This window comes from Pinus tabuliformis, chromosome 3_1 (assembly GCF_031772625.1).
Source record: "Pinus tabuliformis cultivar Carrire ecotype Pingquan chromosome 3_1, CPIR1, whole genome shotgun sequence".
NCBI lineage: Eukaryota > Viridiplantae > Streptophyta > Pinopsida > Pinales > Pinaceae > Pinus > Pinus tabuliformis.
This window is the reverse complement of record NC_142301.1, coordinates 251,607,611-251,624,653: the sequence shown is the minus strand read 5'-3', so window position 1 is coordinate 251,624,653 and position 17,043 is coordinate 251,607,611. Positions and strand designations below refer to the sequence as shown.

Below are 17,043 nucleotides of genomic sequence, written 5' to 3'. Positions count from 1 at the left end.
AATATTTGGAAGCATCTATTTCTTTTATGATACTGAGGAATTGATACATTGTGTGAAATTCTATGTCTGGTGTCTTGAGTATATTTGTCCTTGAGCGTGGAAAATCCTGAAATGCATGGCATAATATGGTGGTTGACTCATTGTAGATTGGGCTTCTGTATCTTGGTTGGGTCTACATTCCATTGATTAAATTTTCTTCAACTTGTACTTGGTTCTTATGAAAATGATTGTGACCATTTTAGTGTTGCTTTGTCCCTGCCTAGTGTCAAGTCAACCTGCCCACTTCCAAATAACTGTTGATGGTGGCTGCAAATGTTTTCATACTTTTACCAACTCTAATATATTTTATCGAATTGCCTATTTATAGATGTTTGCAATAACATACCACAGGCTATTCACAGCTTCCTTTGTTGATGCCATGGAAAACTGTATTCATTCATCCATTGAAACGTGGACAACTTTTGCATCCTTATTTCATCCTAGAAATGACTCCCTGCTGCAGCTGTCTACTGCAAACTTATTCTAAAAGATTCTTTGATCTGTTAAATAATTAATTTTTTATGACTAGGTTCAAGTCCCTTGAAATTAACCTTGAATTCCATTTCCAAATCTGTAAGTCAGCTCTCCACAAGGAGTTCTTACTTCAGACTGCTTGCCTACTTTCTAAACATGTGCCTGTGGATCATGCATGATAGATGTTGTTTTAGAGATCCCCTGCACTGCCTTTATGCAATCATGATGCAAATCCTTAGAAATATTCTCCATCTGGCATTGGTAAGAATATGAACGAGGAAGTATTACTTCAGAACTTCTTTGGTTGTTTTATTTCCTTTTCTTTGCTGAATTTAATGCTTAAACTTATGTTGTGTTTGGTAGACGTCCTACCTGTTTTGTCTGGGAAAAATTCAGAACTCGTAACAAAGGATGATTTCAAAAAGGAACTTTCTTTGGAAACTTATAGGGTTTTAGGGGATCTTTTGCACCCCTCTATTTTGGTTTAGCCACTATTGCTGGCTGTAATCACTAGTCCCTTTAACCTATTTTGGTCTTTAGTAGATATGAATTTCAATTTTAATTTTGTAGGATTTCTCACCCCCTGGATCTTGTCTGAAGCTATCTGTTTGAGACTCTTATCCTTTTTTTCTTGAATTTGGAAAATGTGAAACTAACTCAGTTTTGATTCGTTTTAAACTATAAAAAATATTTGAGGGGATAGTCTACTAATCTTTGTTGTTGCTACATATACGGTAATTCTCAACCCAATTAACAATATCTACTGTTGCCATTTGAGGGTTTATTGGTTTAATTTCTAATCAGTTTGAGTGCCATTCAGCCTTATTTAAGTGTTAAATGTCTGTTTTTCTTGGAAGACAGGTACCTTAACGAGAAGTTAAAGGAAAAGTGGTTATTAGTTAATGAAAGTAACATATTTAAGATAAATGGATATTCAAGGCATTGGTATTCTTTCCAAAGTCTGCCAATGAAGTGCTTTCTTTTAGATTTGGAGCTCTATTATAATTGTGTTAACATATTTGCGATGCATTATCTCCTGTGTTGGTAAATTGACAATGATGTTGCTTAATGTGTGCAGTCCTGCGCATGTCATGCGATTGCTTGAGATAGTGCGCACTAATAAGACGTCTCTGCAAACCATAGTAGACTTGCTTGGGCTTTCAAAATCTTTAAAAAAGGTGCCAGTTGTGGTGAAAAGTTCACCTGGATTTGCAGTGAACCGAGTATTTTTCCCCTATGGAATGGGTGCACATTTGCTTGCTGATCTTGGTGTAGACCCTTACAGAATTGATGCTGTGATTAAAGGTTTTGGAATGCCTATGGGTCCATTTAGGTATTGACATCCATTTTGAACCACTTGCTATTTTTATTCACTTTCAATTTTGAGAGAAACGTGACTCATCAGTTTTTAATGGTGTATTTTCAGGATGGCAGATCTTGGTGGTTTTCAAACTGGTATTCTAGTTGGCAAAATATGGTTGCAAGCTTATCCGGATCGTGTATATGCTTCACAGCTCATGACTTTAATGTATAATGATAAGCGTCTAGGTATGTTTGGATCCTCTACCTTGGTCGAATTTCACATTTGTTGCAAGTCGCTTTGAGATACTAAGGGCCAAATTCAATTTTTAGTATAATGTCTAAAGTAAGACCATTCATAGGAGCAATATGACCTTCGATGGTTGGCAATTCAAGCCTGTCATGTTAGGCTTTGTATTTACGTTGACTTGCTTGAAAAGTTAAAGATTGAATAATGAATATCATTATTATAAAACAGAGGAAATACTATTGAATTCGAGAAATGATATTGAATTTGCTTCCAATGGTATGAAAATTTCTTTGGAAGTTCAGCTACATCTATTGTCCCCAAATCTGCTTTATCAAGAGCCAAAGTCATGAAATAAATTTGTTAGAGCAATATCAAACTTTAGAAAAACTTAAGTACAAAAGCAATAGAGGTAAGACTTTTGAAATGACTGAAAGTTCATTGCAGTATTTCCAAAAAGTGGAGCAAAGAGGAGAGCAGTCCTCCACTAAAAATTCTTGGTAGTGAAGCATTCTCGAGACCATTTTGTACCCACACACACATACACACACATATTTTTATATGTTGTAATGCATAATATTAAGAAAGGTGCAGAATGCTAAACTAGTTGTGGAAAACATACATTTGAGTGCTATTAGTAGAGAAAATCTAAATACTGCATTAAAGTCAGTTAGGATGAAGTAGAATAAGAAATGAAGTGGAATGAGATAATATCAACCATCTAGCAGTTACGAAGTTATAAACCACATAGAATGAAGTAGAATATGAAAAGAATTAGGTCATCACGATGAAAGAAATTATAACATGCATATAATAATGTTGACAAAACAGGTAATGTGCCTAATTTACAAAATAGATATTAGAAATTAAAATATTAGAGTGAGTTGAAGCCTATGACAAATAAAGAAATGCAAATTGATAATTTTACTATCTACTATTGTTTTGAGCAATTTATGGTTTCCTATGGTTGAGGAAGGGCACCACCATGAGTTGCATGGTCAACGTGCTGCTGTAAGGGTAGTGAAGATGAAGTTGCTGGAATACTGCTGAGAATCTCTGTAACGGGTCTGGCATTTGAACTGTAGTTGAATGAGATAACATCAATCATCTAGCAGTTCCCAAGCTATAAATAATATAGAAGTGAAGTATGAAAATAAATAAGCCTTTATGGCCAAAGAGTTATAACATGCTTTGATAGATAGTTTGAGGAATTGAATTCCAGGGTAGGGTACGAAGCAAATCCAAAGGCATAGATATTCCTTTGGAGTATATTCTTTTCTATGGTAGCGGCTTGAAAGTAAGGGTTTCAAGTTCCATAGACTTCGTATCTACTTGAGTGCATTGTTAATTTCAAATGCTATACAATAGAAAAACCTAATAAAATGCACTATAAATTTTAAATGCTATATAATTGAAAAATCCACTGACAGGTGAAAGCAATGGGAAGGGATACTATAATTATCATGGCTCACGAAAGGAGCACCCTGCACCAGAATTGAAGCAATATCTGGATAGATCTCGCAAGCTTGCTGGGCTTTCGCCTCCCGACAAGGTACGCTTTACACAACAATGAAATGATCTTTGCATTTTCCAAAATAATAGCAGTGAACGCCTGAGAAAATATACTTTTTAATAAGTTACGTATATTTTTATTGCAGATCGCAGACATCACAGATCAAGAAATAACGGAGATGATCTTTTTTCCTGTAATTAATGAGGCATGCCGTGTTCTTGAAGAAAAAGTTGTAATTAGCAGTTCAGATCTTGACATTGCTTCAGTATTGGGAATGGCCTTCCCAGCATACAGGTATTTCATACTCCATAGGTCCATGATGATGTCTTTCCATTGCATGGAGTTACATTCCTTGGTGATCGGATGTTTATGATTGGTTAACAGTTTAAGAGTTGTATTTACTACTTAGTATAACTGGACACTGACATGCACTTTCCTGGATTTTTACTAATGAACGTGTTAAAAATATAATGGCATGACAGTTGGTATAGATATTAAAATTTGGTCTGCCGTATAAAATTTCGTGTTTACTTTTATATGCTTCTAGCTTGCTACTGAAAGCCTTAGGACCCCTTGGGCAACACATGGTCCTTTACTAAGCACAACTGGACACTGACTGATGTATTGTCCTGGATTTTTATCAACTAAATGTGTTAAAAATTAAATGGCATGAAAGTTGGTATGGATGCTAAATCTGAGTGTTAGGGTTTTCACAGCTAGTCATGATAATGCATAAACTTGGTAGAAATAAACTGTATATGGTATTTCAGAATGTCCAACGTTTTAGGTGGACATTTCACCCATCATCACGAACAAAAATAAAGCTATAATGATAGAAAAGAGTGCTGGGGAACATATATACATTCGTCAGGAACAAATAAAGCTATAATGATAGAAAAGACTGCTGGGGACATATATAGACATTTGCAATTATTTATGGTATAAGTTGTACTATTTGGGTAAGACATGGTCCCTTGAGGATTTGAACACAGACATTGGATAATTGTCTAAACCTAGACATGGTGTAACTTTGAACTTTATTATTCATGGAACATTTTGTAGAGATTTTCTGCACTGCCCCTTTAGTTTATCCTCACTGTATAGTAAAGGTATTATAATTTATATAACCATTTATGAAGTGAAAGGTTAGCATCTTTCCGGTTTTTTTTATTCCATGCGTACCCAAGCATTGGAAATGAGACCAGGAATGACAGGATATAAATGTACGAAATTGGGTAGCAAGTGAAGTTTGGGAAAACTTCTTAGGAAACACTAGAGAGTTTCCGGAAATGGCTAGAAAATTTTGAAGTAAAATCGACCATCTTTTCAGTGTTTATTATTTCTTTTTCTTTTTTATGCTTTAGAAGTGTTGCTTAAAGGTTTGGTGGGTTTGGGTTGGGTTAGAAAGCCTTTCGGTTTTAGCTGTTCTTTTTATTTAACTAAAAAATTGGAAAAGAAGTGTGCCAAAAACTACCGATAAATGGCCAGAAACCAATGAGATGTTTCAGGTCTTCTGGAAACGTTCCAGAAACAGTTTCCAGCGTTAAGATGTGATTTAGAAAGCAAAAGCGGTTTTTTCGAATCTAGAACTATACAGTATTTATTTTTTATTTTTATTATTTATTTATTGACCACGGTGAATGGTAACTCGTTGGAGTTATATGGGGAAGGCCCAGATCAAACCGTCCTGCCACTATAATGTCAAGAATATATCCAGCTATTTGCAAGTCAAATATATATGACTTAGCAAGAACCGAGACATCCTGTATTCACCACGATAAACTCCCTAGGGCCGCTTATTCCTATACAATATTTTAAAAGTTAAAACCCATAAAATTTCTGACGGTTGCCCTAAATGGACCAGATTTCACGAAAACATCTCTCGTAAGTGCAAGAAGTTTGAAGCTGTTAATTGGATAGTTTGTGGATAAACTCCATCCTGTATTGACCACGATAAACTCCCTAGGGCCGCTTATTCCTATACAATATTTTAAAAGTTAAAACCCATAAAATTTCTGACGGTTGCCCTAAATGGACCAGATTTCACGAAAACATCTCTCGTAAGTGCAAGAAGTTTGAAGCTGTTAATTGGATAGTTTGTGGAGGAGTTATATGTGGTAATTTGCTCCTTTAATGTGAAGAGAGATCTATGATATTCCATTATGCTTTTCAGATATTGGATAATATTGGAATTGACTTATGCAGGTTTAAGATACTGTTAAAAATTTGTTAATGCAGCAAAAGAGTGCAATTAGTGTTTGGGTCCATCACCATTTGTCTTAATATTTCTTGATTCGTCAGGTTCAATAATATTTGGTAATTCGTGGCTCCTGAGGTTTATTATCATTTCATGATTCATCAGGGTTATTAATACTTCATGATTGTTATTATTATTAGCCAAGAAAATAATGGAGGCTTTCGGGCAGTCATTTTAGACCCTGAAAATATTGAAATAGGGGTTTGTAAACACGGGGAAAACTCTTTGAATAACTTGGTTACTAGGAATCTTCTTAACCAATTATAATAATGAATCAGGGAAAAACTTTCAATTTTCCTCGTTGATCTTGATTTTAATCATTTGAACATATGTCTAAGATTAAAGTATCAAATTCATGGGATGGAAAATCTAGCATCTTGCTTCCATCAAGAGTGCCCACCATCTCAAGGCCTTCTTTTTTGAATTTATGTATGTGCAGTGTTTCCATATTATAGTCAAATGGAATCTGTAAGGGGTCTGTAAGGGGTCAAATATATATGTGATAATTTTATTAATGTCCAACAAATGACCATAAAAGTGGGTCCATGGGACTGCTAAGTACAACAATATTGATACAAAGTGGAGGATAAGAGTTACTCTTATAAAAGCAAGATAAAACCAGATCTGATCTCCAAGAACTAAGATCTAAGTTCTAAGAAAAACATTGAAAGAGAAAGCCACCCAAAGAGGGAGACCTGAATATAGGTACAATTGTATGCTTTTTGCTGAAAGCCAAAACCTTAGGTCATGTAGAAGGTACAAGGGAGAGAAGATCATCAACTTTTGGAGCTATCACTTGGGACCAATGATAGAGATTGAGAGCTATGTCCCTCGTCCAAGTCAACAATCTCAATATGTATATCTCTCCTAAGATTTAAGGCTGTAAAGCATAAAATTTGAATAGATGTACTGGGCTATGAAATCTGTCACTGCTCGAAAGAAGCAGTGTGCCAGTGGGGTATAGAGGAACTTGACTTTTTGTCGGTGTGATGTGAACTATCCTAGGCTTTGAGGCAACAAATTTGCAGGAGTCTCGGGAGGTATGATAAGGGTCTCGAGAGGCACGACAATTTGTTGGCGAAAGGTGTATGACTATGACCCCACAAGGTCTCACAGATCTAGAAGTAGAGACGGTGCTATTCTCAACTTGTTGTTTGGTAACCTTGTCAAATGGGAGCACTAGGATGGAAGATGTGATTGCCCTGAAGGTGTTTGGTTAGGTGTGGCCCTGTAAAATCTGATATCTAAGTCCGACGGCCTCCCTCATGAACAAGGCCAGACATTATTATATATGTTGGCCTATGATTAGTGCACTTGGATATATTTGTGTTATTTGTAAGAATTTCCCTTATTCTAAGAATTTATTGTGAAAATCATTATAATAATATTTTTGAGAGTTGTATTCCATACCTAAATTTGATGTACATTGTGTGTGTACAAGTTTATATATAGATATTAAAAGTTATTGTTGACAAGAGGTTGCGTTTATAAGTTGATACACTTTACATCAAAGGTAGTGAAGTCACTACAAGGATGCCGCTATGATGCTTATAAGGAATTGGTAATAAGCATCAAGGGTTGGTGTGAGTCCACTAGGAATTGAGCTTGGGTCATTGTTACGATAGTTGCTCCAAGTTGCCGCTAGACCATAGTGTGATGGACTTAAAAGGTTGTTGGCCTTAAGGGGAACATGAAGGTGGGATTTGATCCACTTATGTGTACATGGGTAGCGTTGTGCAACCTCACACATTCAACCACTATTTCCAGGTGTCTCCATGGCTACCTGAAGGAATTGAAAAAGGCTTCACAAGATTTGGACCTTGGACAATGATGAAAAACTCCTTGTTCTTGACTTAGAGCATGGTGGTGGGCTATGATCCACTTATATGTTGTGCTATTCAACTTCACACGTTCAACAACTGCCTCGAAATGCTCCCACGACCAACTTAAGGAGTTGGAAAATCCCTTAGTGGAATTGAACCTTGTTTAGTGATGAAAAATTTAGTCATTCCTTATCATCAGTTCTAACCCATTCATGCATTTTAGAAACTGTTGGCCTTAAGGGAATGATCCACTAATGTGTGTGAAAATTTCTGAATATACACATAAGAAATCCTACTGCAATTACTGGTTTATCATCTCCTACTTGTTATTACATTCAACAAGTTATTTAATTTACAAACATTGATGAAAAATGCTACTGCAGACTACACTGACATATAGATCATAAATTGAACATATATGAGACAAACACACAAGGGACACCATTATTTTTGGACAACACGTCCCTGGAAAAACCCAATGTGGGAAAATCGGTGCAACAAATAGAGGGTTTGTATTATTAAGCAAGCAGAATCTGAGTACAACAGGTTGTCTCTCACACTGGCTAACCTTTCAGAGAAATCTCAATAGCAAGAAATACATACAAGGGTTTACCTCATTCTCCAAGTCATCACTGATCCACTGAGTGGCCTGACTCTGGCAAAACAGACTTGATCCTCACCTCTTAGAAGCTTCTCACCCATAATTTTATTAATACCCATTAATATTTTTATTTTCCTAAGTTTAGACTTAAGAACCCCGTTAAAAATATTAATTATTTTAATAACTCACAATCCAGGTGGAATTTCTCCAAATGATTTCTAGGTCTTGGAGACCTTATGTATTTTAGCCCCTCCACAAAATTTCGGAGCTAGAGCACATCCGATGCTACCTAAAATCAACAATGTGTGCGTAGGTTGTGCTATGCAAACTCACATGTTTGATCACTACCTCTAGGTGCCCCACGACTACTTTAAAGAGTTGGGAAAGGCCTCATGGAAATTGAACCTTGGTTAATGGTGAAAAACTCATTCCTCACTGTTAGATCCAATTAGTGTTACAAACATCTACATCAACAAAAAATGTTTGGGCCATGAACTTGTACAAAGTATATTCATTTTTACAAATTGGATAAAAAAAATTGGTACCCAAAAAACATGATTTTATTAGGATAATTTATTGATTTTGAGTACACATCACGAAAATGGTGATGTTGTCAATACATGACAATGTTTGCAACACTTGGTCAACTCTTTTAAATAAAATATATATATATATATCTTGGTGGGTTAGATGTAAGTCTCTGGTTTGATTCCTTGGGTTGGTTGCATTTGTGTTGTGTGCCTCACTTGATATCCCTACTAGGTTAGGTGTTACTAGGTTAGGTGTCAGGTGTCGTAATTAACACTAGTAAGTTTACACTGACTACCATCCATGAAATGCATAAAAGTGCTCAAGATTTTCCTTGTATTTAAAATATTTATATTTCAAACACCCTTCCGTGACCCAATTCCCAGATCCAGATTTCAGAACTAACACACTTTGTACTCATGCACTTGTACACCCTGGATACCTTACTGTGATACCACTTTAAGGCATTTGTGCTAATAACTACTTAATCACCCAAAATGATAATGGAAATGCACTGATGTATTATATACATCAAATCGTATATGAGAAGGGAATTTTATAATGATTGAGGAACAGTTCTCAACGTTACAAGAATGATGAGTTGCACAACAGCTCCAAGAATAATAGGAGAATATCTTCGAAGGACCTAAAATTTAATAATATAATAGGAGAATATCGTCGAAGGACCTAAAATTTAATAATATAATAGGAGAATATCTTCGAAGGACCTAAAATTTAATAATATCAACATACTTATCTGCCTTTCTGATGAGAGGACATAATATTTTTATTTATAATTAGATTTCTATCTTTTTCTAATTCTTGTCCAATCAATAGATTAATTTTACAAGTGGCCCTACTATTTGCGGGGAGATCACACCAATTGATGAAGAAATGTGGTCCTTAGAAACCATTTATATGGACACATGTATGTCGAATCTATCCCAAGAGACCTACGTGATTGCTTAGAGAGTTGTACCAGGCTAAAACGGATGCAAAATACTATTTCTTATAACAGTGGGAGGGATTATATGCTTGCCAAAAACCTGTTTCCGCACCATGGTCAATATAGCAGTTCTTTTGGATGTGAGAGGAAATGAAAACACATTCTTTCATTCAAAGAGGAAATGATGAAGATATAAAACAAGACGAAAATGATTTGGTTTACTTTGGTCAGTTTCGTTTGAATGCCATCTATTAAGCTTGCACTTATTGTTTTGCATGCAATTTCTCAGGAGTATGCAATACGATGTACTCACTCAAAACATTTTATTAGACACTATTAAGCTTGCGCTTACTGTTTTATATGTTGTTTTTTTCATGAGTATATTTTTGTGATAAGATGTACTCATTTTATTAGATACAAATAATTGTGATTATGCATAGTTTCCCATGGAATTTTGATTAGTTTTTTGTTAAAAGTTTTACCGACTTTGGACTATGGAAGTTTGCTGTGGATGATGCTTAAATATGCTGAGTGAGCATGCTTTCAATCCCTATCAGGTTCTAGAATTGTTTTCTTGGCATGCAGTTTATAGCCTCTCCATTTTTTCAAATGAAAATGAATTCAATTCATGTTGTTCACAAATCTCCTGAAATAGAAGAAAGTAGATTAGATTTGGCTACTTGGTGCTACTAAGGAATGATGAGACAGTCAACTATCGAGGGTAGAAAATAAAAATTATCTTAAGCAAGCAGATGGCTTGGTGGTATAAAAGTTTTAAACATGCCATATTGTGACATTATATTCAAACTTCAAAAAGCTTGTAAACCGAATTGATCTAATGGAACATAAATCGTACTTCAGAGGAGATTGAGGGTTGAGATAATGGTAAATAAAGCTTTCAATCTATAATTGTATTTCAATATATAATTGTGTTGATAAGTATCATAAGCCCAATGGGTTAGTTTGAGGTATTGAGTTTCATGTAGGAGGTCTCAAGGTTTGGGCTGGCTGTTTTTCGTTATGTGTTTCACTCAATGTCCCTGCCAAGTAAGGTGCTGTAATCAGCGCCGATGGGTTTATACATCGGGTACTATTTGTGAACTGCGAGGAAGTGTCTGAAATTTTCCACAAAGTTTTCCTTCGGAAAAAATTGATAAGCATCGTATGTTTCTCCTCTCTGGAGAAAGTTGAGAGATACTCTGATCTAGCGTTTTCTCAAATTTGCATGAGATGTTAATTTTCATTTATAATAATATAAAACAAATTAGATCACCCACTTCATATCTATCTCTATACTTGTTTTCCTTGGGAAATTAGCTGGTACAAGGAAGTCAGTTTGTAACTTTGTGGCAATTTGATATTTTGTTATGTTATAACTTATTTGTTATGAATCCAAAGAAATGACCTTGACGTTTTGTGCAGGGGGGGTATTGCCTTCTGGGGAGATCATATAGGGGCGGGATATATATTTTCCAAATTACTGAAATGGGCAAACATGTATGGCAACTTTTTCAAACCATCCGAAGCATTAGAAAAGTGTGCCACGCAGAAAATTCCGTTGGTAAGAAAATTTCTGAAAATCTTAGTAAGGCTTATTCCAATCTATATTATGGTTTCTTTCAAAAGATTTGTATGGCTTATACCAATCTATATTTATGGTTTTTTTCAAAAAAATTGCGTGTGTAACATGCCCTCTACTTCTATGGCCCTATTCATGCAGAAAAGGATAGAACATTTGATAAAATGCCTCATTGTTATTGTAGGCACAACTTCCATTGCAAGGTGCATCTCGACTGTAATAAAAAAATTCCATGGAAAGCTAACGTTATCAAGGTCAGAGAGCCTGGAGAGTCGAAGATCACAAAATCTATATGAATCACGATAATCTTGTTTATCGCAATATGTTAATTTTTCAATTCTAAATTAGTACGTGTCTAAACACAAAAGGAGTAAAGAGTGAAATCCTGGATGTAGTATGTATGTCCTGGTCTAGGATCCGACGGCGTACAATCCATTAAGAATAAAGTTAGGACTTACCAGATCAGTTTCTCATGTTATTTTAGATGCATAATTGGTTCGAACCAGTGTGAATTATATTTTTGGTATCATTGAAAATAAATGGAATTTTTGTGGTTACCTGAAGGAAAAGAGTCTACAAATACAACCATGTACAGTTCAGAAGCTTTATTCCTGCTGTAAAACAGATTATTTCATCAATAAATTGAGCATCTAAGTTGTTGCAACTTATGATTGAATTCCAAGAATATATTTCATTCTTGGTGCTTCCTTGCTAATTATTTTTGGGAACTTGGCCTTGCAATTCAAAGCAATTATATGAGTGACTGTTTTATTTAGACATCTTCGTTAAAAATATAATGACATGATAAAGTTTGAATTCTGCATTGAAATTTGTTGTCATTGAACTGTGTCATTAGTTGTCAAGTGACTAATACATATAATTATGAACTGAAGTTTTATGTCATTTGCATTAGTTTTGGGAGTTTGTTTGAAGGAAGCTGTACCCCTTTTTGATTACATAGCATTAATTGTTTCATTGTGGTGGATTTTATGCTTTATTACGTTATAGAAAGTCATTGGTTAAAATTTCACAATTTTATTTTCTAAGAAATGTAAACTACTGATAATTAGGTTATGTTCAAACAATTTGCAGCTTTTCCATGATGGAAAAATGATTTAGCACTTTAATTGGACAGGTTGATCACACCTTAAGATAATATATTATTTGGCATGATTAGACAACAAAAAATTTAGATTATTGCTAATTAAGTTATAATATATTATTTGGCATGATTAGACAACTAAAAATTTAGATTATTGCTAATTAAGTTTGGCCAAACAACATACTTGAAAGTTCTTTATAATGGTTTAACATCTTGCTTGGACAGATTTGGTTGATCATACCTTAAGATAGTATATTATTGGGCAAGATTAGATAACTAACACTTAAAATCTAGGTTATTGCTAATTAGGTTATGGTGAAACAACATATTTGAAAGTTGTTTGTGATGAAAAAATGATTTTAACAATTTGTTTGGACATACTTGGTTCATCACACTTTAAAATGCAATCTTTTCCCTTAAGATTGGATAACTGATCCTTAAAATCTAAGCTAAGCTATTTGTGATAAGAATCTGTACATACATTGATTTTTTGGATACAATAATTTTTGGATGCATGTGGCTTGGAGTGATGAACAAACATTCCTACTAGCTTAACTACCTTTAACATGTGAAAGATTTTTGTTAGATTTACTTTTGGTGAGATGATGCGGAGACTTTTTCTTGTTATTATGGTAAGCACACTAAAAACAATGTATTTTTTCTTTTGGTTACTAATGTGGTAAGCACACGCCTTATTTTCCAAAAATACAAGATAATTACCCTTTTTCATTACATAATTATATTACATTAGTGACTTTAATATTAATAACATGCTGCAAATATATAAAATTATGATTAGGGCCAAGTGGTTAAACTTTCATTAATAATGTACCTAAGGGATGATGTATTTAAGATGTGGGCGTATACATTGCTTCACACTAGCTTGCGATATATATTTCTTGTACTCTTCATATAAGATATTGCAAAAACCACTTAATATTTCCCCTTGAAATATTTTTATATTCCATGAGGAATATACATGTTTTGGTCCTCAAGGCACTCTCATAAAACAAGGCTTGAACCATTACAAGGATATATTTATTATGAGCTCAACATGTCACATGTGGGAATTGAACAGGGGTTGGGAGGATAGTAACATTCCTTTCAACCCCGTCAGCTACATCTGATCGATGAAAATATCACCTTTATTTACAAACAAAAGAAAATTAAATTCCTAATGCATTAGATGTCAATTGTATAATTTCAGCACTCTTTGTATTGAACATCCAACCAATAAGGGCTTCCTTGCAACAAGTTTCTCTGCAATGAAAAGAGCTACTAATACATCTAATAATTGATCTAGTTTTCAACATTATTGAAGTTTTCAACTCTACCAGCATTGCATGCACCTATTCTACTAGGAAGACCCACATGTACTCACAATAGGCTTGCCATCTCTTTCACTATTGGAAGCAAATATTTATTTTGTGACCACTTGTAAAACTTACTAGGCATCCAAAAAGGTCTACATGTGCTCACAATAGACTTTCCATCTCTTTCACTATTGGAAGCAAATATTTATTGCGTGTCTGCTTGCAAAAACTCACCTAAGTTAAGCCTTTAGGCATCCAAAAAGGTTTTTGATATTTGGAGGTATCTTATAGTCACCTTTCCAAATGTTCATTTTGAATTCCTCTCACCTCCAAACCTAATTATCACATCTTACAAATTTTTCTCCATATTTAAAGGTAAGAAAAAATAACTTAAAATCAATATCCATCATCTCTTCCTTCTCATTCAAAATTTTAGTACTCTCCGTGAGTCACTGTCTTTTCTTAAGGAAGTATGTACTTTCATAACGTTTTCATGCTATGCTGATTCCTCACACAGCTGAATCCTACCCCCCTCCCTCTCCCTCTCTTTGCTTTGATCCCATGTTAACTAATAAGAAAAATTGTAGTTACAACAAAGAGAGAGAGAGAGAATTCTTTAAACTATGTAATATTGCATATTATTCACAATAAACACGTATATATACAATTGTGGGATTATTGAAATGTTTAATGTGACTCCCATGGAATATCAAAAGGCACCTTATTTATAACAAAATATAATCAAATTGCCAATGTGTTTTATACAATTACAACAACACCTAGGTAAAGGCATAAACGTCTAAGTGATATAATGTCACAACCACCAAAAGGTTTTTCTAGACAACACTTGCGAAGTCAAAACATGGGAGATGATACATAAAAATTATGACATCTCCAAGTTTAGTAGAAAGTGACTTGCAATGTGACGGGAAAGTGGTTTTTGCACTAGAGCTACTTGGGAAATTTAAGATTCATTGACCTAAGTTTCAAACTCTGGTGAAACTAAATGAAAACAGATGTAAACAAAAAAAAATCATATGTTAATGAAATAATAAATTAAACATCAAATACATGAGAAACTAAAACTTGGGACATGAATATTTTGAATATTAAAATTTTAATGATTTAGAAACATGTAATAATGACAAATGTCCGAGTACAAATGGTCTTTCCAAAGCAAATAAGTGTTTTTCCTTAGATGTTGGTTATAATTTGAGGTTTCTGAATACAAGCTTTAATGTTGAGAAATAATCAATAAATCACAAAACTTCCACAAAATTTCTACATGAATTTTACAATAATATAATGATGTTAGAAAGATAAGGGAAGCACATTTCTTCTCCAAAGAGAGAGTGCTCTAGGTGGAGAAGACACAATAATTCAAAATCTTGAATTTGTCATCCAAGACTACATTACCTACATATAAATACTAAATGATGGGAGCACAACCTATAACGTTGGTGGGATCACACCTTCATTGACTAATACTTATTATAATTAGATATTCTAAGTGATTGTGCTTGGTGCATAACATGTGATGTAGGAGCATCGTTGGGGTTTTAGCAATGCTGAAATACCAAAACCATTTTTAGCTCAATTTCAATTTTGTTTCAAGTTTTTTAGATTTCCAATGTGCAAATTAGTGTTTTAGTGTTTTCATTGGTGCCTACTCATATCTTCGGATTAGAAGCTAAAGTTTGGATATGTTGTAGAGGAGGTATTTCTCTATCTACACACAGAAGTCAAAACAAGAAAAGGTATACTAGGTTTGACTTCAATGAAGGAAGGCATAGTTGGGGTTCCCTAAACCATGGATAAGACATTGGCAAGATTGAAGGTCTAATGTGCAAATTTCAGATTTCCAATGTGGAAATTAGTGCTTTAGTCTTTTCATTTGTGCCGACTCATACCTTGGTATGACACATTGCTCATTGTAACAATAGACTATTATGCATGTAATATCCATACACCTTTCAATACGAACAAGTGTCATTTGTTTATAATTGAGGATTCTTTCCTTTCTTGGGAGGATTATTGGGATATGTGTTATAATTTGTCGGATTAAAGTTCCCCCTAGCATTAGCAGGTTAATAGGGAGAATTCCCCCAAACGCCTTGATTTTGGTTGTTAATGTTGTATTTCACTTATATTTTTTTGTTAGGGTTTTTTTGCTTTAGGAAGAATGGGAACATTTTGTTGGTAAAAAACAAACCTTTACAAGGGAGGTATCATTTGAAATAGATTTGGTTGGAATTGAATCATTTGTACTTATGGTGCTAAGGGGCTTGATGGAGGATTAAATAATGGATAATAAGGGTTGTGGGCCAATGGAGCCACATAGAAAGATTATGTGACATTATTACAAGTAGTACCATGGGTACAAGGTGAGTAGCAGGAATTAAGTAATACATACTAGCTTTGGATGTGACGAATGTGGTTAGTGTTATAGAGTATAGGGCATATTAGGTTTCCCATATTGATGTTGATTAAATGTTGGACATTTCCCACCATAACGGCCCCCTTACATATTAATACCAGTAGGAAATGATATTTTTCCATATGAATTGGAAGCAGAGGTGGTTGAACCTATAATACCATCCATAACATGGTATGCCCTCAATTGATCATAACAGGTGGAATTGGAACAATAAGCATCAAGAATTGTGGTATATAAGTAACCTAACTAGACATATATAATGCCTAATAATTGAGCCTTAGATGTATTCTTTGCAACTTTGGGGCATAGTCCATGCAACATCCTTAGCTATAACATGGAGAAGTGATTCTAAAAACTAATTTAGGAAAAGGGAATCATCTAACTTGAATATACATAAGCTCCTTCATCTACGCCATTCATGGATGTGATATGTGATATTGGTGGTTGTGGTGTAACAACACAAGAGAAGGACCCCAACTCCCTTGTCATATCTAACTGATAATTGAAAGAAAGTTAAAAAAATCATTGTTAGTGGCACAAAGGTTAGATGAGACCTTACAAGTTGATCAATATACCATTTCCTATGAACTTGAGTGAGGGTGCCTTAAAACAAGCATAAACTAATAGAGTCATCATCACTATTGTTTGAGGAACACCAAAAGTGGAGGCACATGGTGTGATCACACATATCTTCTTTAATATATCCTTCAAACTTTGCAATATTTGAAGGAAGCTTGGTAGGCATGTGAGGCCAAACAAGATTGTACTCGATAGAATCATAGGTTAGGTTAGTCAAATCTTGAATTATAAGACTATCCATGTAGAGTAAATTTGGTGCATGCTAAGTTAACAATCACATTATCGGTTTTCTTGGCATTATGTGGA

General features: G+C 34.5%; 1 protein-coding gene across 3 annotated transcripts in view; it reads left to right on the top strand.

Annotated features, from left to right (window-relative positions):
- The window catches only part of LOC149186741 (peroxisomal fatty acid beta-oxidation multifunctional protein AIM1-like), a 42,175-nt gene extending 30,182 nt beyond the window's left edge, over positions 1–11,993 (top strand). For 2 of the 3 annotated variants that reach the window (XM_089411110.1, XM_089411113.1), the window contains 6 exons: positions 1,592–1,846; positions 1,940–2,061; positions 3,490–3,611; positions 3,715–3,866; positions 11,150–11,288; positions 11,491–11,993. In XM_089411110.1, coding sequence (XP_089267236.1) covers positions 1,592–1,846; positions 1,940–2,061; positions 3,490–3,611; positions 3,715–3,866; positions 11,150–11,288; positions 11,491–11,526 — 826 coding nt within the window. In that variant the 3' untranslated portion in view covers positions 11,527–11,993. The remainder of the gene's footprint in view (positions 1–1,591; positions 1,847–1,939; positions 2,062–3,489; positions 3,612–3,714; positions 3,867–11,149; positions 11,289–11,490) is intronic. The other variant, XM_089411112.1, reaches the window with a different exon arrangement.
- The last annotated feature ends 5,050 nt before the right edge of the window (positions 11,994–17,043 follow it).